Raw genomic sequence first — 23,186 nt, 5'->3', positions numbered from 1 at the left:
AGGAATACCTCAGTGCGCCTCTTGTTGGACTCTTGTCCCAGGATTTCCTTGTACTCCCCAAGCGAGAACACCTTATCGTAGACCAAGTAAGGTAGCACGGCGTTGACGTCCAGCTCGCTCAGGAGTTTCTGCCTGTGCTGCTTGAGGATCTTAGCGGCCCACCACTTCTTCTGCTTGGCGCACGGCCTCCTGGCGGACCTCTGCTGCTGATGATATTGCGTCTTGCGCTTCCTCGTAAACCACTTCTTCTTCCCGCTGCCAAACATCCTCAAGTTGAGCAGGCCCTCCAGTATCTCTTCAACAGCCTTCTCAGCACACTTCCCAAAGGAAGGGAGGTGCATATTTCATGCCGGAGAAGCCACCATGCCACCTCGTTTAACAGAAGCACACTTTGTTGTTGTTGTTGTTGTCCGAGTGACGATGAGACAATCTGGACAGTAGCTGACTTCTAGCTGGGTACTTACCAATACTAAGAAGATTATCAGACTCTTAAATACACCGATGCAAACGGCTAACAGACTGAAGCAGACATACACAACGTAATTCACAATCCTCAGACCTGTCTTTGTTATTGATGGCAATGTAGCTCAAGAGATTGTCTACATCTTAACTGACAGGAGCCCAATTTGATTTTAAGCAGAAAGCATACCAACATTTTTTTTTTTTTGTTTTGCTTTTTTGTTTTTGGCCGTGAGAGAAAACTGTAAAGCGGCTTCTTCGCTAAATGAATAAAGTAACAAATGCTTTTTGTGCGCGTTTTTTTTTTTAACAGTTTTATTAAATTTGCATCAGCCATGGTTATGAAAACTTAAACTACATTCAAATTCCGAATTTTAACCCGATAAATGCTTTGCAAAGGGAGAGAAGCATGACACCACTTTTTGCTTTAAATCGTCACACAACCTTTTTTTTTTTCATTTTACGAGCATCGCAAGTAATTACCGGTATGTCAATAATTAGCAGGGGTCATGATTTTAATTGTACTTCTTGTGCAGTGTCCAAATTTAATAAATAAATACAATTACATCAAAGTTGGTTCAGCCTGTAATGTGTTTTTGCACTTTAATTTTGAGTGACTCCAAATCCAGACTTCCATGGGTCAATAAATGTGATTTGAATTGATAATTTTTGTGTGATTTTATTTTCAGCAGTTTCAGCTATGTAAAGAACACAATATTTAATTCGAATATTTCATTCATTCAGATCTAGTTATTTTAGTGTTCCCTTTATTTTTTGAGCAGCAATGCTATAAAGACTGAGAACACAGCAGAAATGACCAATACAAAACCATTGGCACTGTTATTTGGGAGCCTGCTTGTTGATCAAAAACGTAGATTACATTTCATTCAGACGATGAAACATTTAACAATAAAAGACCCTTTTTAACTGACCCTGAATCAGAGGACTTCATTTAAAAATTCTCAAAGTGGTGCATGAACAATGCCTGATCCCTCTTGTTCATGTGCCGACAGGCTTTCTCCACATTTTTAGTCAGTCCCGGTGGTCCACAGCTGAACACGCCGATCTTGGACACCTACAGTTCATAACACATATTCACACATACGGTATTCTATTGCGGCAACGAAATAGGTTCACTCCTGCGCTCCTGACCTTTGGATGAACTTCCTGCAGCGAGCTGAAAAAGGACACGAAAGGCGGCCGGCCAAAATGGGTTACAGACCTCAGGCCGGTGAACAGGCTGCGGCTCCATATTTTCTGGAAGTGACGCTCGCATATGTACTGCTCACACATAAAAAAAACCCAAAACAAAACAAGAAATACTATCCTCATATCCAACCCAAATTTGTACTGAACATGCAAACGCTACACAGGAAGGCATTTGTCGATTGCAAAAATTGTATGTGAACTCACCAGCATGGTGGTGCGCAGGTTAAACTTCTGGGCCACCTGCGTGATATAAGTGTGAACTGACACCAGCTCCAGCGAGTCCATCTCCTCCACTTCCTTGATGATATCTGACACCCACTCAAACTGACGCTGCGTCCGTGTCACCCAAATGAAGTACACCTGAAAAACGTGTTACATACGAATCGGAAGTACAGTACCGAAGGTGGTAGAAAGTCATACTGTATGTGTGCAAGTCATAAGTCTCATAACTTAAAGATTAGAACCCTCAAATTAGAAAAAAAAGTGTTGATGAAACATAGTACTCTGTGCTGGATAATAATTACACTGATGACAAATAGAATGTAAAGAATGTAATAGTTTGTGCATCATTAAAAATGTATTGCAGCAACTACTCACTAAGCTGCAGAAATATTTCTTATTTATTTACAGAGGATGAACAAATATGACCGAGTTAAGACTGAACAAATTTGAAAACTCAAAAAAAAAAAAAAAGAATTGCAAGGTCCGCTTCCTGTGCATTTTTTTAAGCAAACAAGAAATAAATTCATCCACATTATAAAACTATCAGATTTATTACACAAATGTTTTGGTTTTAGAGGTTAGCCTCAGACTAAAATAAGGAAAAATGAACCCTGAATTAATGTGACAAACAGTTTATCTACTTCAATTAGAGTTAACGTACTAAACAGTTTGACGTCTTAAGTGTTCACAACTGCACAAAATTCTACCAAACAAGTTTTGTGTAAACATAAGTCAGTAATTCAGATTGGAACACAATGGAAACAAATCTGTGGCTTTATCACTGAAACTTTTCTTGTTTCAAGAAGCAATGATATGTAAACATGTGGACTGCATCTGTTAAGCAAGTCGCATGACTCGCGTTCCACAACTTTCGTAAGCACGTCCACAAGGACGTATTGAATGATGAATCCATATTATTAGAGAGAGGCATACCTTTTGACACTGAATCCTTGACCTGATGGAGGACTTGAACACCAGATCCTTGAGGATGGAGGCAAATGGCGTGACACCGATGCCTCCTCCCACCAAAACAGACACCTCAAAATCAGTCCATTCCTGATGTCCCTCTCCAAACGGGCCATCCAGATACAGCTGCAATAATGGGAGCAGTGCAATGCGCTCATTGTTATGTTGGAGAAACATGTTTGTTTTTAAGTCAGTGATGAAATTTAGGCTCGAAACAAATGTGACAGAGCTCTGTATAGCAAGCATATGATGAAGAAGAAATCCAACCGACATACACACATGGAAAAAAATAAAATAAAGAAAAGCCAGAACAGAAAATCTACTGATCTCAAGACATTTCCCACAGCACTTGTTCGAAGACTGTAGGGATTTTTAGAAGGACTTTAGAAAGAAAAGACATTGTTTTGAAGACCAAATTCCAAAAGTAAGAAAGACGTACTTATGTCTTACCTTTGGATAGACTCCAAGCTCAATCAGACTTTCCTCACTGTAGAGCTCTCTGAGCTGGCTAGTCCAAGGCCCCACAGCCCTGATGTGCAGACTGAGGGTCTCCTCATGAGGGGCTGACGTCAGCGTGAACGGGTGGTACTCATCTGTGCCCAACCTCAGGCACGCAATGCGGACCCACTGGCCGGAACGATATACAAAACCTTGTGGTCGCTTGAACTCCAGATGAGTTACGCCTGCGAGGGGTGAGTTTAGTTCAGACACAATTGATTATTGGTGCAGTTTAATTGGAGCTCAGAGGCATCAGCCAACTAAGCACCCGCTTGGATCACCGTGACCACTAGGGGGCGATTAATAGTCAACTATTAATAGCCAAGTGTAGTACTACTTCTTCTTCTCCTTTCGGCACATCCCTATTCAGGGGTCGCCACAGCGAGTCAGTAATTTCCATCCGCCCCTGTAAACCGTCCTACCAACTCGCATGGTCGTCATGGCAAAAGTTTTACGCCGGATGCCATTCCTGACGCAACCCTCCCCATTTCTCCGGGCTTGGGACCGGCACTGGGGAACAGTGCACCCCCAGGGGAGGGCACTGCCCCCCAGCGGCTGGGTTAGCCAAGTGTAGTACTACAGTAGTTCTTATTTTGGCAGTGGGTGGGTTAGTATTGAGGATGAGAAGAGTGTAAAATAAAATAATAGTCTGTTCTCATTATCTAATGTTCATATATATATATAATATTTTAAAAAATGGAAGTTCATCAATAATCAATATCAGTGGGAGAAATAGAGGGTTCCAAACTCTAAAGGAAGGAAGTCAAAATGGCATTACATAACAGACAGACTGAAGGTCACCTGAAGGCAGCAGCTCCGCTGTGATTACAGAAATCTCCACCTTCTTCCTGCTCAGGCTGATTAATTTATCCAACAGAAAGAGCAGTGCGGGTGGGATGAGGAAGATGTAGAAACGTGGCTCTTGAAGCAGGCCAAAGCTCCCATGAATGATTGTCTGTTGGATGTAAACATGCCAGAATCACAACAACGCACATGGAAATATGATTCAGCTCTTAAAAACTACTGACAAGGGGGACATCTTGTGTATTTATCAGGTGGGAGATAAAATCGCTTACCAAAATATACACGACGACATAAAGGTTATGAGTGATCCAGAAACCTTGGAAACTGATGCGGCGGAAATAGCGAGTGGCAAAAACGTAAATGAATGCCAAAGTGAACAGAAGCAGCACACCAGTGAGACCTGAGAACAACATGAGCAAAGTATGGAGTCATAGCACAATGCCACAAGAAAAACCCATTCTGTGACATCTGAATCGACCACAAGAGAATACCTGGAACAGTTTGAAAGAACCACCATGACCACTTGAGAGGAAGTTCTGACCTATCATGGGAAAACGGACTAAATTAAAAACCAGTTTCCTCAATGACGCTTGAGGATCCTGTCACCAATCCAAAGTGGAAAACAATTTAGTAGATACGCTGTACATCACGATTTATGTATATAAATCTCAAGGCGCATCTGTACAATCTGACAAGATGCTTCATAAATGAGGTAATTTTATTCATTTTTAAAAATACATCATAACTAAACACATCTTAAAGGATAACATAAAAATGAGTGGGCAAAAAAAAAAAAAAAAAAAGAGAGTTCCGTTTTATTTATTTATTTTTTAGCTCATCGACGAACGACCTCGTCCTTAATATATGTTTTAAAAATCAAAAGTTGTCTTTGAGCAAAATGGTAAAATGAAACGAATGATTCTCAGCATTCACCCCACCAACTCATGGCGACATGTGGGTGACAAAAAGGTAAAAACATTACCCATTGTTAGTCAAAACCTTTGGGAACAAACAAGCCAGGATGTTGAGATCACTGATGGAGAAGATGTAGATGTTGATCACATGACCCAAGCTGTGAGCAACTACAAAAAAAAAAAAAAAGAGAGATTTTCCTTACAAGTGTCTTTACCATTATTGGTCAAAGTATATGAAAATAAAATGACTTTATACTGACGAAAAGTTGGGAATATTCAGCTTTGGGGTGACCTTTTATGATGAACCTAAAATTTACTTTCCAGGTGACCTTAACTTGACTTTCTTTGAACTTTGTATGCACAGGTCTATTTGTTCACTATTGCAGTAGTACTTTTACTAAAATTTGATGTTGTCTAACATGGTCAGGCAAAAGCCAGATAGTCCGAACTTTTTGTGCGTCATGTACTGTAGATCATCCAGTATACTGCCCGGCAACCTGTGAGTACGATGGCAGTCACGGCCATGGAGCGATGAAGGTCAATGGCGGAATCAAAGGGGATGTATCTGTTGAGGAAGGTCTCTCTGCACATTGTGATGAGGTTGCGACACACAGTTAGGAGCATGTAGGGAAACAGAAACGAAATGGCAGCCGCTGAGCCACGGGAAACTACCACGCCCACTACTGAAGTCTCAGGCATGCCAGTTGATGTGGCCTGCAAACTGTAGTCTGAGGAGCACATTTGAAATGACTTAGAGCTCACGATACATCAGCAGCACAGAATATCTGATTAATCCTTACAGTAACATCTCTCGAGCGCCACGCCGGCTGTTATGCCGTAAACCACAATGACGCAGGCAATATGCCGTCTGTGGTTCTCAATGAATCGTTTGAAGTATTGGATCTTCTGCCGGATGGGGCTTCTTACGTAGTAGTCACGCTTGGGCTTCACGTACACTTTGGGAGTATTGAGGTCAAGCCTGTATAGAATCGCATGAATTACTACCACCAACGTTTTTTTTTCAATAATTCGAAATACAGTAGTGCCTTGAGACATAAAAGGAATGAACTACACTACACCATCAGCGACACATAGATATTTATTAGATGTTTATATCCTTATGTATTTTTCATATTGTCATAAATGAGTGAACAACTGACACTGATGTTAGCATTAAGCTAGCGGACTATGTATTTCATTTAAACACACAAGGAAAATTGTTCACTTCTGCGAAATAACTACTTATTGTCGAGTGAGTCGAGTTGAGTTCACTGCCACCATGAAGTGGAAAAAATAGGCTGAATGATGGCTCAGGTCTCCAAAAACTGAGAAGCCCAGCAACATATATCTCAAGGCACCACTGTACTATTTGTCGTTGGTTATTGATAAGAAAATGTGCACACACTTTTTCCGTCTGCGGATATCCTGTCCATCTGTATTGTCGCTGCTGTAATCAACAATAAAAATCATGTGATGGGAATGGAATCATACACTTGAGGCATAGTGCAGCATGCAAGGTCTTGGTTATAAGGACATGGCTGGTGGTCATGCACGACGGATGCTTACCCTTCAGGTCATGAGAGTGTCAAAATATTCAAACCAGCTCTGTACGTTTTCTGAATTGCTGTTGCTTACCTTCTCATTTGGCAGATGAAAGAAACTCTCTGGTCTCGATTCAACAATTTCTTTCCTTGATTTGCCAGCCCTGCATTGACAACACAGTCGGTTAATCAATCGTCATGAGGTTTGAAGATTGAGGAAAAAGCAAAACAAAACCTTCAACCTTTGACATTGAGCTGGGCAAACTGCAGCTCCTTGTCATGGTCCCGCAGGAGGAAATGGAAGTCTTCCCACGTGATGTTTTCTTTGTTATCAAACCCCGCTGCCTGCATCATGGCTCTGATGGCATCGTCCATCTGACACTTTGACAACGCGCCGTTGGAGATTTCAATAAATGACCTTAAAGTGAATCGAAAGGCCAACAGCTAAATATTATCTGAAAACAGAACTACTTTTGTAAGATTAAATAAAATACAAACCTCAGCATCCTGGAAAAGTCTTCTTTTGATAAAAAACCAGTTCCGCTGATGTCATTCATGGTGAACATCAGCTTGGACTTTTCCTCAGAGGTTCCTGTGCAAACATGGATGCTATCTCACGTTCATAAGCACGATGCTAAATCCACAATGCGAATCGTAATGAGTGCATACTCTTGGTGGAGTTTAGAATTGCACTGTGACATGTCGGGAGTGTTTCCAGTCATTTATAATATTTTGGCGACCTTTCCCCAGCATGTGAGGACAAACAATGTTGCTGTTGAGCGGAAACCTCATATGTTCAAATATGGTCAAATTCATGTTTTTTCACAAATCGATGCTCTTGGTCTGTACCCACGCCAACTGTTATTTTTACGCAATATTAACCGAATAAGAGTGATGAAAAATAGCTTTAAAAATCTATTAAATAATTTGGAAACATGAAGTTTTCAAATTATTATTAACTTCTGTCTGAAGTGTCATATAATGCATTTTCCTCACTTTGTGGGACTTGATGTTGCCTCAAGATTGCATGTAATACATCTTTATTTGTAAAGCACTTTCACAACGGTGACAAAGCGCTTTACAGAAGATTTTAATAAAAAATAAAATTCATTTAGGCCTGTTGCACTCTTCGGTAAGCTACTTGTAGTTATTGTATTACTTATGGCTCTGGGACTTCTGACAAAGCATTTGGGAAGATGGTGTAAGGACAACCATTTGCTTTTGTGACGTACGATTGGCTGGTGAAGGAGGTCAGAGTGAGCACAGACTTTGATGTGGACGACTGTTTTAATAAAAGACAACATATTGAGAGAGTATTTTTTTGGGGGGAGGCATATTAAATTGAACATGATTTTGCGGTTGTGTTGATATTGGAGTTCACTCGTGCATAATGCATATGATATGATTTTTAGGATTCCACCCAAGAGTGGCAATATGTTCGACAGCCTTATTATCTTTGTAAACAAAATGTTTTTCACCGTTTAATCGTATGATCAAAATACTGGTGGATAATACTCAGTTCGCTGGAAATGTTTCAGTGCCATGTGGTTTACCGTTCATAAGAATGACAATGACATCAAGAAACTCCTGAAAGCAGAGGTAACCATTGCCGTCTTTGTCAGCCAGTGTGAACATGGAGTTCACAAATAAGGAGTCAGGTTTGAGGCCCAGTGCATCTGCAAACTCTGTAGCTGTCAACTCGCACTGCAGAACCTCTTTGGCTTTTTTACAGGAAACACCACTCATGTCCCCGGCATCGCACTTCTCTATTTCCAAAACCTGAGCCAGACAAGGAGAGTGATCATTAAACCATCCCTTACGAAAAAGTTGTATCTGTTGAAATATACCGTACATTATAAAGTATACTTGAGTGTAAGTAGATACAGTGTACTTTTTAATGCTTAATTGGAACAAATTAAGTTTTAAAAGTATACTATCTGTCTTTATACTTTTCAGTACAAACCAAGTACCGGTACTGTATACTAAAGCATACTTCTGTGAAGTTCATCAAAATATAATATTTACTTGTAGTATACTTGAATAAACTACTTTTTGCTAAGGGATACCTAGCTAGCTAGCTAAATAGCTAGCTATTTAGCTAAATAGATATCTGGTTATCTCGGTAGCTATCTAACTTACCTTGGAGAAAGCGTGTCGGATGAATGTTTCCACAATCTGTGCCCTTTGCTCTCCTGTTAACGCCTCCTTCAGAAGCTCCTTTTCACTCATCTTCCTCAATTTAACCCCATGCCTTTTGGCAGTCACCTCCCTGTGAAGACACTTGAGGAATGCGGCACGTTTGCTCTCATCATCAAAAAACAGCACCTGGAATGGCAAATGGGAAGCCTCGGTGATAATTGTTGAAGAATATTCGGACATGACAGTGAAAACTTTCAACAGTATTCCGATGCTCACTCATTCAGGGTACTAACCAGGTCGTATTCTTTCGGCACTTTGAGCAGCACAGCTTTCTGATGGCGGTCGTTCGAGACGAGCACATCAATGCAATGTTGTGTGTCAAGATTCAAGCAGCGGAGAGCAGCTCCAGATCTGTCCCATATCTGCAGCTTCTTCTCCTCTGTGACCTCGACAGTGACGGGATGCAGAGGCTTTTTATGGTTCTGCCACTCAGAGGCTAAGGAAGGGGAAAAATGGCTATGAGACTCTTTCTGTCACTAACAGCTCTGGAAATCTGAATAAACTGCCAATCTCAATGGCCTGAAGACTAGTTGACGACCTGATGTCGATTTGAGTCTCCGAGAAATCTCCTGGAGCTTAACAGGGTCATCAGGGAATCATAGTATATTCAAACATGTTCAGTTCTTTGGTGGAGACAATTTGGAGATTTTTTTTCAAATCCCCAGCAGATTTTGGAGACATCTCAGAGACATTGCAGAGATTATTTCTCTCCACGATATGGTGTTTACTTCTAGAAGTGTTAAATAACTCAGGACAGAGCACCTATTATTTTAAACCTTGAAATAAAAATACTTTTGAAGTACAGTACTGCATACTGCATACTTTTACTGTAAATATGCACAAAATGTTGCAGCAACTTTCGAGCGATAGCACCTTAGTAAGAGCACAAGCAGTTTTTTGTTTCATGACTCGAATGATCAGTTTCTGCAATGTCTCTGCCAGTGAGAGAGGCCCTTGATATTCTTACCAGTGAATCCTGAAACTTTGCTCTCTACTGTTCCAATGGGGTTTCCTCTTTTCTGGAATTTCCTGTAGCGGGACTTTCTGTGATACGCCACCATACAGGCCACGAAATAACTTACTGTGAGGGCATTTTGAAGATCAATATCGAGACAGTGCAATAACAGAAAGAGGTGAATGTATGATAGATGATACTAACCAAGAGGAAAGAGGAACAGAGTGATAATACATATCCCAAAGCCAACTCTACTCCCATCAAAGTAATTGAGTTTGGTGGCATCGGTGCAGGGATGAAGCATTGATGATTTGAGCTGTGTGGGTTGAGGACATGGGTCGCCTAGGGCGAGCAGTGAGATCATTCTTACATATTCAGTCATTTGACTGAAATTGATTGATTCGTAGATTTAAAATCTCAGTTTACCACTCTTCCAGAAGAATACATTGCTTTGCAAATCAGAATTCTCGGCATTCGTGACCGCAACAAGGATGTCGTGGAAAGTCACGTTGCGGATCCTTTGGATGTCGTCATCTGAGAACAAACTGAGAAAGCGAAACTTAAGAATAAATCAGGAAACCACGACACCATCAGTGACTACACACAGCATGGGTGACATCATTTGAGCATGTAGATCCTAGTGGGAGGAACTCACCCATTCTGTTTGTTCTCAAACCAGAAGCGATCGCCATTTCTTATGCGTTCAAACTGGTCCAAGATTATAGCGGAAAAAACTGGACCTGGACCCCCCATTGACTCGAGCAGTCCTCCGGGGAAGAGCTCTACTTTGGAGATGTCTCCTCCATAAATTTGTGCAACTTCTCGAAGCAACTGTTAAGCAAGACCAAATGCTTGTTGCCTAGATTGGCTTGTTGTCTATAAAGGGACAAATGTGAATTTTACCTGTGGGTTACTCCTGTTGATGTGAGGACTAATGTCTTCAAATGTCTTTACAGGAGGCAAATCCAAAGCTTTTCTGATTTCCGTGTAACTGCGAAGGCCAAAGTCTCGTCCTCTCTGGACAGTCAGCGCGACCAGATCTGTGCGTGTGAACTTAAGAGGTCCGTACATGAAGTCTGTCGGGGTTGGATTAAATTGTCTTATTTGATTTGTGCTCTTATGATATGGAGTTTTCAGGGTGCATCACCTCTTAGGTCCTCCACAACAATGTGGTCAACTTCCTCTGCAATCTGAGAGGCCATGCCCATGATGAGGTCATCCACATCCCGGCTTGTGTTCACATTCACCGCCTGTTGACAAAATGACATGAGCATAAACAAAAAGAAGGTGACCCTCCTTAAACAGCCTATTAGTCATAAAAAAAAAAAAAAAAATACGTTAACATATCCAGAACCTTTGTCAGAGCTTTTTAGCTAAAAATATAGTACTGTAATATTTCACTGAAAAAACATATTGTAATAACATGTAATAACATTGTAATAAAATATATTAGCATTGAGCGAGTGGATGTGATTTATGTGTTTATTTAAAAAATACAAAATGTGTACTTCTCTTATTTAAGTTTATTTTGACAACAAATCTTAACTGGGTGTGATATCAAACAGCTTGAAGCTTTGCTGGAGAGTTGTTCACTATGCAACAATGCATTGTTGTGAAATGAGCTGAGTTGAGTTAACTGTCCCAATACAACGGCCTTTTTTTTTCATTAAAAAAAAAAAAAGGCCAAAACAAAAAAACCAACACACTAACGGCTCTTGAAAAAACTCGAATGTTGGGCCACTGGCACTACTGTAAATTGAGGATAGCTTTAGCAGTGTGTCACTGTATATACCTGACGTTTCCAAAAGCTGTTACAAAGTCGCAAGGCTGATGATAAACTGCCATCAGTGTTGATGATTTTTCGGAAATGGCAGGTTCTGTTTCTGTATAAAACAAAGCAGCCATTGAACATGAAGAAATAACAGGCAACAATTTGAGGTTGAAAGGAACACTAGCCAGCACTGCTCCCAGTTAGCATGTCAGAACGTGTACCGTATGAAATGTTGTTGGTTTTAACTGACAATGAGTGATTAACACCTGATCAGTCAGATGCGATTTTTGAAAGTGGATGGCTCCATGATAATATAAAAAAAGAATTGTAAAAAATATATATACCTCATATAAACACCGGGTGGAGCCATAGTGATACCTAATCTCATAGCGGCAGTCTCAAACTCAGGGGAGATAGCTGGATCAACAAATTTTTGATATCCTGCACAAATAAATCAAAATTTAACATTACAACGAGATGCCTCATATTTAAATTAGGAATATGAGTAAATGTTATGAGCACCGAGTGTTTTAACTTTGTAAGAGTAGTTGCACACACTCTGTTTTTGTTTTTAATCTGATTCTTACCTGGGTAAGGCGGAAGAGTCCTGTCTCCCAGGTATGCTGGCAGCCATTCGTAAAGGGCGATATTCTGTTTTTGTTTTTGTTTTTTTTTTAGAGATAACACGATTGGATTTTATAATGTTGTTGTAAATGCTGTACACAGTTGACAATGTTTTGTCTGATCATCAAAGAAAAAAACTGGCGCAACTTTTGCGTCAAGAAAGGATTAGATCAAAACTTTTCCCTCTACCTGGAATGTGGCCACGACTGTCTTCCTGGCGTTTTGAAACAACTCCTCGTCAGACCACTGTGGGTGCTCCTCACGCAATTTAGAGGCTAAATAGTTGTGGTAACGAAACCAGATGATCCCTTCTGCTGCTGTGAACATATTCTCATTGCCCCAAGCATTTCCCAACTCTGGATACACAAGATTGAGTTATTTTAATTCATTTCAATACATTTACAAATTTACCAATGAATACAGAAAAATGACCTCAAATTCACCTTAATCGATGATGTCATACAAGTACTGCAATATGACAATACAGTATGCGAACACTAATTGACAGAAAGTTGATGCTGATGTTTGTTTCAAGTGCGTAACAACAGAGTAGATTCCTCCCCACCCACCATGCATTTATGACAAAACAACTTTTGCTCAATTCAATAAAATCCATCATAGCCAGGGCCTCAGACTTACCACCCTGATCTAAGCTAACCGGAATGAACTAAATGCACAAAACAATTTCTTTTTGTATAACGTGATGTTAAAAGTAAAAGCACATCTTACCATAGAGGCCCTCAGGTCCATGATCACCTGTTGTAGGGTCAGCTGCGCTCCACATGAGACTGTGACTGGTCGCCTGCCTCGGCATGTTTTTTTCAAAACCGGAGGCTAACAGCCCATTAGAAAAGCTTCTCAGTGAGTCTGACCAGGAATTGCAGGGGCCATAGATGGAGCTACCATCAATCCAAGCTGTGACCAGGTTGACCTTCAAATAATTATGAACAGTTAAAAACATCAATCAGTGGAAGCACAAAACCTTCAGGCTCCTGCTAGAGTGCAAGGACATGAGGGGAAAAGCCTACTAGAACACCCGAACTTTATTTGGGGTTATTCAGAGGCTCTTTAAATGGTGTGTGTTGACCCTCATTCAATGAGAGCTTGAATGTGAAGCCGATACCCCTTATGAGTTCCGGTATCACCTGTGTACGAGGGTTGCCGGGACTCTGGCCTGTGTCTTTGTCCCATGGTCCTCTCTGAAAAGGCAGCAGAACTTCACCGGTGGCATTTGGGTCAAAAACAGGGTCACCTTTAGGCACTGGAATGTTCATGAATTCAGGTGGGCACCCAGGAGTCCTTGTGTTCATGATCTCAAACGCAATGTGATAACCTGAAAAGTAAATCATTTGTTAAGTAAAAAGTAGAATATTTAGATCTGTATACTGATCATAACACAACTATGCTGCTCTGAAAATAATCCAGACAAATATTACTCTGTTATTGATCGCCATATTTAATGTGGGATTATTGTACAAGGAAACATCTCAGTACTTCCTTGACACTCTTGTTTCCTTGTTTGAATAAGATAAGATATCCTTTATTTGTCCCACACTGGGGAAATTTACAGCCTTCAGCAGCAAGATTGTGGGTAGAAAGAAGAGAAAAGAAAACACAGTTCAATTAAGTGCAATATAAATACAAATATGGATAAGGTCAATAAGTTCAATTAAGTGCAATATAAATACAATAGTCACAGTACTATTCACATTCACATTTGTTGTCATATCATTTAAATAATTTTATGATTTATTTATTTATTCATTTTTTATTCAGCAGCCTGACAGCAGTCGGTAGGAACGAGCGGCGGTATCTCTCCGTCTTGCAACGCGGGTGTAACAGTCTCTGACTGAAGGAGCTACCGAGTGCTGTCAGGGCGGGCTGGAGGGGGTGGGAGGGACTGTCCAACATAGCTTTTAGCTTAGCTAGCATCCTGCTGTTGCCCACCTCCTCCAGAGTGTCGAGGGAGCAGCCCAGGACAGAACTAGCCTTCCTGACTAGTCGCTCCAATCTCTTCCTGTCCCGGGCCGAGATGCTGCCTGACCAGCAGACAATGCCATAATGGATGGCCGAGGCCACCACCGAGTTATAGAAAGTCTTAAGGAGTGTAATAGAGAATAAATAATTGCCCCAAATTTCCTTGTCAGCGTAATGTAGCTGAACAAACAAAAAGGACTAATTTGCCATCCAAGCTATGATGGGCAGGAAATAGTTAAGTCAAAAAAAATGAAAGCAGACACAGAGAATGATAACAGAAATGTCCAGAAATCCGTGAGAAAAGGGAGAGACTCAATGAGAGTGCATTTACCAAAAAACAAAGATAACACAGTGTGGTTTCGCGTGGAGGGCAACCCGGAGGGGCCGACGCTGACAGTACGGCTCAGGCTTCGTGGATTGGGCAGCTCGGGCTCATTCTCTGCTTGGTAGACGCCATCCCGGAAGTTGGCGGGCACCAACCGCACAAGGTGTGAGCCTGCAGAAATACATTACAGACATCGATGCCAAGTTAGAACCTCACACACAACATTTACAGAAACACCCTTTGTCACTTTGACAACACTTTAGCCATAGAATTTGAAATATGTTAGAATGTATGAATAAAGTGAAAGTCATGCAAAAAAAATCGTTTTTAAACCTTTTGATCAACAGCGGAGATGTTTTAACGTCAAATCTATTTTTCATTCAGACCATGAGGTTCAGTATTGATTTTTTTAATTGTCCGTTTCCAATTGGCCATAGCCTGTCAGCTTTCCATCTTTCTGTTTTTGTCTAGTTTGCTCGGGTTTCCAATGCCTGCATTTTCAAATTGGATAGATCGTGCTTGTCATAATGTTAGATGTGTAGAGTGTATGACGACTCTATCGGCAAAACTATAGGACGTATTTTGACAGCATAAAATGCTTCGATCAACGCTAGCTAGCTCCTCATTTAAAACAACAGAAACATTCTTTTAGTTATTTTTTTGAAACTCACCCACTGCTCCACGTTTGGGATATCCCAAACTGTTGTACCAACCGTCAAAGCGAGGAACTTCCCATGTGATATCACATCGCGAATCTGTTCAAATATCCCCAAAAGCCGTTTTACTACCGACCTTGTCCACTCTGGGCTCAAACTTGTTTCACCTGGTCGTCTACTCACCGACGATGAGCAGCAAACCGAGCACTTCACAAACACTCCAAACCCGCTTACGCAAATCCATTGATGCAGAGAGGTTCCTTAGCTCACAGTCTGCAGCCAAGAGCCGTGGATGACTTCTGAAAAGTTGAGATAAAGTGAAAATAATTGAACATTTATTCGCATTCCCCTTTTGCGGCGATTTTTTGTGCGACTTTGTGATGGGTAAGTACGTGGACCTCGGTCGGAATCCACACCACATAATGTCATATATTTTTATTGTGTGTTTGTTTTTCTCCCACTGTATAAGGCTATTCTGTTGCTATTGAACACGATTTGCTATGCGGGGTCAAAGGAAAATGTTATTCAACATGCTTAAATTTTTATCACTGTAACAGCTCATCTATCAAGTTGCATGATATTATGTAAGGTCTTAGATATTTTGTCCTAATGAGGATGTTTTATTTACAAAGGAATCTTTAATTTACCCCCTTTCTCCGATTAAGAGTCTAGATTGTATAAAAGCTTTGGTACACTAGCAAAATATTCCATCATTTTCTCTTAAAAGAAAAATAAAATCTGACTTTTTGCCACCCATTAAGGAGCATGGTACATATTTTAAATGAATCAAATCTCACTGATACTACTCAACAAAACGGCACAAAAAGTATAATATAAAAGTATAAAGTCTTGTCCCAGTTTGCTAGAAAATGTACGCAGTACTCAATAAGGCACACTACTTGTAGTAAATAATTTCTGGAGCACTTAAGTGAACTTGGATAATTTCTCTCATCACAGTGTTCGGAAATCATTGCAATGTGTTCATGTATTTGGAAAAGAGAGTGTGAAAGAGTCATGGTTACCTGTGTGGAGGTTGAAAGGTAGTGAGTGCAAGAGGTAGAGGCAGGAGCAGATGAGAGGTGGTGAAGTGTCTGCTTTATCAAAAACATGTGACCTGGAATTCTGAAATGGGTTTGGTCAGTTGTTCTGAATCACACCCTTTTCCCACTTTTCCCCAGTCAAACCTTCCTGTTCCTTGTGTATAAATGAGGTGACTGTTTCCTCATGAGTTACACTTGCTGCTTCACTCCTCCTCTTCCAAGATTCAGGTCTGGACACAGCAAGAATCTAATATTTTCACATTTTTATTAGCGTGCCCCCCACCCTTGCAACGTGTGTTAATTTCTGTCTGCAGCCACAAGAGCCGAAGCCGATATGGCTTTTTACGATAACATTTATCCATTCTACCATATTCAAAGGACGTCCTTCATCTTCAGTGGCCACTTGCTCACCGTTATCATATGTTTCCTTGTCATTACACTCTGTCTACTTCTTATTCTGCCTGGAATTCGAGGAAAGTCGGTGAGTACAAGCCTCTCAAATTAGTCCATCGCCTTAAAAATCAGCAAAGACTTTAAACAATTTTCACTGGATGTCTTTCAGCGGCTGTTCTGGCTGTTGAGGATCATCCTGAGCTTGTTTATCGGCGCTGTCATCGTGGGTGAGTGCAGCACTTTTTCCACAAACCTTTTTTTTTTTTTGAAATCTCCCATTGAATTGTTTTTCTCACCTTTCTTTTCCTGCAGCACTCAACTTTACTGACAATTGGGCTGAGGCCCGTATAACCACAAACGCAACCTACAAGTCTTTCAGCAGTGCAATGGTTCACGCTGATGTTGGCTTACATGTTGGCCTGTACGGCATTAATGTTACACTGAAAGGTGAGTTACAGCATCTTTTTTAAATGATGTTTTGGCAGGTGTAAATAAGCAATAAATCACATCACTTACAGTCGATAATGAGAAATTCCCAATTTACAGCAATCTAACAAGTTTATGCTTTGATCCGTTTAAACTCTTTTTTCCAAGTGTAAAATATACAGTCTAGAGATTAGTGTACAGATATGATTCTCAAACGATTTACACTAAGTACAACCTAAAAAAAAATCCCCAAATGATAATCATAAAATGTCAATGTTAAGCGGTTGTAAACCGCTCGATCATTATGCACATCTTGAACATTAGCAATGCGGTAAATTTTAAAAAATGGGTGAAATTCCTAAAATAGGTTACGCATTAGTTAAATTAAAATTATGCCTATATAAATGTTAGGAAAATTAAAACACCTCTAAAAGATCAAATGCAAGTGTGTTGTAATAAAAGGTGAAATACAACTGAACTATATTTAACAAGTGCACTTCACTGGATTAAAAAGCAGAAGAATAAAAAAAGTTTGAACCACTCAAACTCGCGCCGTCTGAACATTCGATTCTGTGATTCTTTCGTCCACCACTAAAGGGGGCACACGTACCACTAGGGATTCTTTTGAGACTCACTACTGATAAGTGCTATGTCCTTTGAAATCCCCTACGTAGCAGTAATGCCCAAGGTATGTTGTTCCATAGCCAGTCATGTTGAAAAGGAAGCACAAATAAATAAATGCTATTCTGATATTACACCATCAACAAATTAGGGTCCACTATGAAGTGTGTATTCTGTCCATGTTTGAACATAATGTACAACTATCCCATGTCAGCATGAGAACACACACATCCTCATGCCTGCAAGTAGACCTTTGCATCATCCATCACCCTTGAATCATCAATCACTTGATGATGATGTCAGTACTTCCTTAATGGAGACAATTTGGAGACACAGATTTTCGGAAAGCACCAGGTGATACAAGCTGATTAGTTTAGGATAAACAGATTCTGATGCCACATCGTAAGTTTTGGTACGACCCCTGACGATATAAATGTGTTGTGAATCTCTTACACCGTCGCACTCGTGATCCGCAGCCATTGTCTGTACACCGCGGGTGCCCAGAATATTCTGCAAATAAAATCTTCGAAGGTACTGTTCATTGGCTTCAGCCTGTATTTGAATAACCAACATCCTCACCGTCCGAAATTAACGAACACGCGGAGGAAGAGTAAGGCCGACTCTGTCCCCCAACAACTACCACTAACCCGAACGTTGCAATCACCACGCTGCTCTGCAGGCAATCCTGTTATTCAATTGAACGAGACTATAGACTACAATGAGATGTTTACCTGGCATGACACTACTGAGGACGATTATAAGGAAGCTTTGGAGAAAGGCCTCCCGAACCCCATCCTATACATCGCAGAGAAATTCACTCTCAGCAGCCCGTGCGGCCTCATCTTTCACTACAGACACTCTGGGCGCTACGCATCTGCAACTCTCTGGTATGTAATTATGGACTTGCGGTCTAGAAATGTTTAAATGCTACAGAAATTAACTGACTATTCCAACCAGGATGGCATTTTGCTGCTGGATGCTGGCCAACATCCTCTTCTCCATGCCAGTTATTTTATATGCCGCCTATATGATGTTGGCTACAGCCGCCTTCATCTTCATCTCGGCGGCCACCTTCACCACCATCATGCATGCACCCAACTGTGTTTTCTCCATTGGAACCGTCTCTTTTGAAGTGGATTATAGCCTTTCATTCTGGCTGGCTCTGGTAACAGGTAATTGATAAATGTCTTGATTACAGATTTCATGACATCTGTTTGAATTTTACTAAGCTGAAATCCTACCTAGGTGTGCTGTGCACCGTCATTGGTGTTCTGGTAGTGATATTGAACTTTACGGCCCCTGAGAAGATGAAGGAGGCTTTCAGTGTGGCTGCTGACAGTTGTGAAGATGAGGACATTTCTTACGGAGAGACATACCCGAATTCAGCCTTCCTTGATGACGTAACGGTCTCACCATGCACATTGACAGAGGTCACAGTGGTCAGTATCCTGTACATTGAGTTCATACATTGATCATCTGATAACATGAGTTCGACTTGACATTTGAAAACGCTACAGAGTTCCACATGTATCCAGAAAAAATCTTTTGAGGCGCCCCATTTTGTTTTTTGAACTATAAACAACACGGCACCGTTGTCAAAAAAGAAGCTGATTTACTTGGCACCTTTAGTGATACAATCAGACAAAAATGAGGCAACAGGCGAAAGGTAGGGGAGAGCGTGGATATTTGGCAGGCAGTTGATTCCATTCGCTGATTGCATTTCAGTGACAGAGACTCTACACGCTTCACCTATTACCCACACGTACGTGTAAAATTATAAGTATAGATAAGTATTATTGCAAAACAGCTGTTACATCTGCAACGTTTATGAAGCCATCCACCTGGGATTCCAATTTTAAGTCAGAGCAAAACTATTGGTCAACAGTCAGCCGCTCATGAAAACTAGCGGCTGAACCTGACACACTACGCAACACTTTGGTAGCGTTTGGTTAGGTTGCTTGATGTGTGGCGGGCCTTCAAGACATTGATGAAAAATATATTCAAAATTATCTTTTATTTGAAAATAATGGCTTTTTTCATATCCCTGATATTATTGAACACATTTTTGGAAAAACACCCTCGCGTTATATGGAGATTTGTCTAAAATTTCACTGAGCAACCATAAATTGAGATCATGAAAGAAATAGTATGAACATCTTTAATTACTTTTGGGTGTTTACATTTTTGGCAGGGCTGCAAATTTGTTTTGGCACTTATCTAATGAAAAGTTAACAATATACAGCTATGAAAAAACAAGCAGCAATCAATAATGATACAGTGCAGTTCTTCATCTCTGCAAATTACAAATACTGTTTGAAAATATTGATAATTGTTTCATGTAGTACCACTCAGTGTTAATCATCATTTTATTCATGAAGAAAGAACTCACTAATTGATAACATATAACATCCTTTTGTTTGCATTTTTTAGGATGGATGAGTCCCTCTCAGCAATTTTCGCAGTCAATACTTGAGGATCTACCGAATGCGTTACAAAGAGAAAGTTGAATGTCACTTGTGTCTGTGTCAAATGCCCATGTTTTTTTTGTGTGTGTGTGTGTGTGTGTGTATAATGATTTAATTGTACTGTATTTGTAAATACAAATGTATTTTGTATGGGATCCATGCACTGCACTGTTAATAAACACAGAACTTTTTTTCATCTGGCATTGGCCTATATATTATTATTCGTATTACTAACACTAATACTAAAAATATGTAGATCCTGCTAGTGAAATACAGTACACTATATTTCTTGTTATAATATTCAAGCAAGAGTATCTACCCTTGCAAAACATAGAAGTCGTTATTCAGATAGCCACGATCCAAATTCTTGGTCACTTTTGACATAGGCAGTTTGTGAGCTCAAGTTCAATGGAATAAGGAAAAGAGGTCAAATTAACACCAAACGACTATATTTGGTAAATGTGCTTTATGACATATAGACTTGTGGGTTTTTTGTCTTTTTTTTTAATGGCACTTCAATAAAAAAATGAAAGCAAAAAACAAAAATGAAGCAATGAGATTGTATTATTTGTGTTACATTATTACATTCATTCCGTAATGTACATTCTTGTACGCTCTGGAAAGGTTATCTCTTAAAACTGCATTTTAAAATGAAGGGGTGTCTTTGGCCTTCAGCGTCTCCATAATATAGTAATTTAGTGGCTTTATACAGAGTAATACAGTACATGTGTAATACTTACTGTAACGGCATGAATTCTTGGTCTGTATTTTGTCATTGTACCATGCATATAATGTAGGCGGAGTAATATTTCCTTCCCAATCCAGTCCACGAGTAACCCGTAGTATGTACAGTAGAATTACATCGACACTATAAAAATGACTAACTAAAATATAAATGCACTTCTTTTCATAGGAAAATAAAAGTGACCATTAAGCTACTTCTCTTCCACACTCACACACAGCACTACAGAATTCACATTGTAAGGCCATTATGAGAATATAATTGAAGATTAAATTTTAAATGAGAACCGGACCCTCTTTACAACATTGCAGCAAGGGCCCCCCCCAAACAATACTAAAATGATAGAAAAATAAAACTTTGCTCATCAGTAATCAATGCTGAGTCTTCAGATGTAGGATGGCGTCTCCTGTCCTGTGAGCAGTCTGAACATCACAGCGGGCATCGTCTTCATGTTGATCTGGTGCAAATTTAAAGAATAATGTGAATGAATACGCAGTCATCGTTCCAATTTAATCCCCTCCACCTCACCAGACAGAAAAGACAAAAATGGATGCAAAGGATGTGACTGTGAGAACCGAGAAAACTGGGGAGTGTACACAAAAAAAAAAAAAAAAAATCGATTGAAGACCCTGTACACAGAAATTTGTTGAAAATAACTCAGAGAATTTGTATTCACTTGTGGAACTATAGCGGTTTCACACCATTTCAGTTTACCTGATTTTTTTTTGGGCGTGGCTAAAGCATGCATGAGTCACCCCTCCCCGACTATATAAGAACTTAAAGCAGAAGTCAAGTCAAAATTGTACTTTCCAATAACATGTTCAGTGTGGCCTCGCTAGTCTGAACACAGCATTCTGGTTAATGCATTTGTGGAATCTGAATTATTAGGAAAATCCACCGGTTTTGTCCATGTCAAGGGGCGGCGATTTTGCCACTTGCTGTCAACTGAAAATGACATCACAGTGCCTAATAGCTCAGCTAGCATCCATTTAACAACTCTCTTGTATGTGGTGTCAAATTTAGAGGACATTACAGGGACTTTAAATTTAAAAAAATGTAGCTAATTAAAATACAATTACTCAAAACTGATTGATTTCCAACAGCAGGGAGAGTGGCTAGCACATCTGCCTCAGAGTCAAGAAGTACTGAGTTTGAATCTCAGCACGGCCGCTCCTGTGTAGTGTCTGCATGTTCTCTCTTTGCTTGCTTGTTTTTTTTCTGCTTACTCTGGCTTGTTGTTCAATTAATGTATCACAAAGTGTGCTACAGTATTTATAAGAGATGAATTAAATAAAAATAAATATCAATAAAGAGAATATATTGTAGTTTTCTTGGTTTCAAGTGGCTAGTGGCATACCATTTTTTTCATCATAAAAATGCTCAAGATGTCATCAATCCATTCCAAGATGTCAGACTTTGTTTGTTTAGAGACAATACAAAAGACAACAAATAAGGAGAATGAGAAGTGATGATGATCCTTTTTTTTTTTTTTTTTTTTTTTTTAATAAATCTGACTAGGCAATGCTGCATTTGGAGCAGATGGCACACAGCAGATGTTCAAATGCTGCTAGCAACCAGTTTGTTTATGTGAGCATAAAGACTGCAAAACAGTGAGGGGAAAATTGTAATGGTACTCCTGCAGATGACAGATCTCTTACCTCACCCACTGACACGGACAGAGTCTGCACGATTTTTTCATGTGGCATCGCAACCACGCTTTGACCGTTTATCTCAATGATTCGATGTCCAACGCGAACGCCGCCTCTCTCGGCGATCCCGCCTCGCATTAGGCTGCAGATCTGAAAATAAGAAAAAGATCTATCTCAATAAAACTTTATATCATGTTGGCATATCTGTCTCTCACCCAATAATTTATTTATTTATTTATTTGCTGGACACTCACTATGCCATTTTGAACACTGAAGCCAAGCTGGAACTTAAGATCGGGCCGCTTGATGAGGACAGTGGTGACAGGAGGACAGCTTACAATACTCATCTTTACTTTCAGTTGATTCTTCAAACCCTGGAAGATACCAGACAAAAGAGACCCATAAGACAAGTGAATTTGCCCAATGTTGAACAGAGAGCGCCACCTACAAGAGTCAAAAAATACATCTGGTTCATGAAGCAAATTTGAAGCTTCAGTTTCCCATCACTATGCTGTCATATCAGACTCATTCATCTCTCTGTCTTCCCAAACAATCCTATTTGTTATTCAGAAAGTCAAGGGCCTAACTGGTTGGACGACACCTTGAACTGGTTGCCCATCAATCTCGGACAGGTTATCACTGGTGCATTACATGCGAACTAAAAAAATCTGCATGAAAGTCCAGAGTAGAACAATAAAGCCAAATATCAAGTGTGACTGAAGAGGACTTC

The 23,186-nt window shown here is 40.1% G+C and overlaps 3 protein-coding genes across 3 annotated transcripts in view; 1 reads left to right on the top strand and 2 right to left on the bottom strand.

Moving 5' to 3' along the window:
* Nucleotides 1–979: 979 nt before the first annotated feature.
* Nucleotides 980–15,382, bottom strand: duox (dual oxidase). Its single transcript, XM_019857263.1, has 33 exons — nucleotides 15,304–15,382; nucleotides 15,136–15,219; nucleotides 14,471–14,635; nucleotides 13,308–13,495; nucleotides 12,892–13,093; nucleotides 12,352–12,518; nucleotides 12,126–12,189; nucleotides 11,883–11,979; nucleotides 11,560–11,650; nucleotides 10,915–11,017; nucleotides 10,671–10,843; nucleotides 10,423–10,598; nucleotides 10,194–10,312; nucleotides 9,972–10,109; nucleotides 9,780–9,893; nucleotides 9,046–9,248; nucleotides 8,753–8,938; nucleotides 8,167–8,392; nucleotides 7,112–7,205; nucleotides 6,856–7,031; nucleotides 6,708–6,777; nucleotides 6,478–6,519; nucleotides 5,873–6,051; nucleotides 5,570–5,800; nucleotides 5,141–5,240; nucleotides 4,650–4,699; nucleotides 4,431–4,558; nucleotides 4,156–4,309; nucleotides 3,307–3,539; nucleotides 2,824–2,982; nucleotides 1,873–2,028; nucleotides 1,612–1,740; nucleotides 980–1,534 (listed from the first exon to the last, which is right to left on the bottom strand). The coding sequence occupies exons 1-33, from the start codon at nucleotides 15,362–15,364 to the stop codon at nucleotides 1,412–1,414; spliced, it is 4,581 nt and encodes a 1,526-aa protein (XP_019712822.1). The 5' UTR covers nucleotides 15,365–15,382; the 3' UTR covers nucleotides 980–1,411.
* duox2 (dual oxidase 2) lies at nucleotides 15,157–20,260 on the top strand. The gene is made up of 9 exons (XM_019857264.1): nucleotides 15,157–15,504; nucleotides 16,299–16,388; nucleotides 16,475–16,641; nucleotides 16,723–16,780; nucleotides 16,866–17,000; nucleotides 18,280–18,487; nucleotides 18,558–18,772; nucleotides 18,846–19,040; nucleotides 20,029–20,260. Exons 3-9 carry the CDS (start codon nucleotides 16,495–16,497, stop codon nucleotides 20,037–20,039), a joined length of 969 nt encoding a protein of 322 aa, XP_019712823.1. The 5' UTR covers nucleotides 15,157–15,504; nucleotides 16,299–16,388; nucleotides 16,475–16,494; the 3' UTR covers nucleotides 20,040–20,260.
* Nucleotides 20,160–23,186, bottom strand: part of apba2a (amyloid beta (A4) precursor protein-binding, family A, member 2a) — an 11,282-nt gene continuing 8,255 nt past the window's right edge. The window contains exons 10-12 of the mRNA XM_019856947.1: nucleotides 22,711–22,830; nucleotides 22,466–22,606; nucleotides 20,160–21,264 (exon numbers count right to left, since the gene is read on the bottom strand). Of these exons, the coding sequence (XP_019712506.1) occupies nucleotides 21,193–21,264; nucleotides 22,466–22,606; nucleotides 22,711–22,830 (333 nt within the window). The 3' untranslated portion in view covers nucleotides 20,160–21,192. The remainder of the gene's footprint in view (nucleotides 21,265–22,465; nucleotides 22,607–22,710; nucleotides 22,831–23,186) is intronic.

This window comes from Hippocampus comes, unplaced genomic scaffold (assembly GCF_001891065.2).
Source record: "Hippocampus comes isolate QL1 unplaced genomic scaffold, H_comes_QL1_v1.1 scaffold186, whole genome shotgun sequence".
In the NCBI taxonomy this organism is placed as follows: Eukaryota; Metazoa; Chordata; class Actinopteri; order Syngnathiformes; family Syngnathidae; genus Hippocampus; species Hippocampus comes.
Note: the sequence above shows the minus strand (reverse complement) of the source record. Positions and strands in the feature narration are given on the sequence as shown.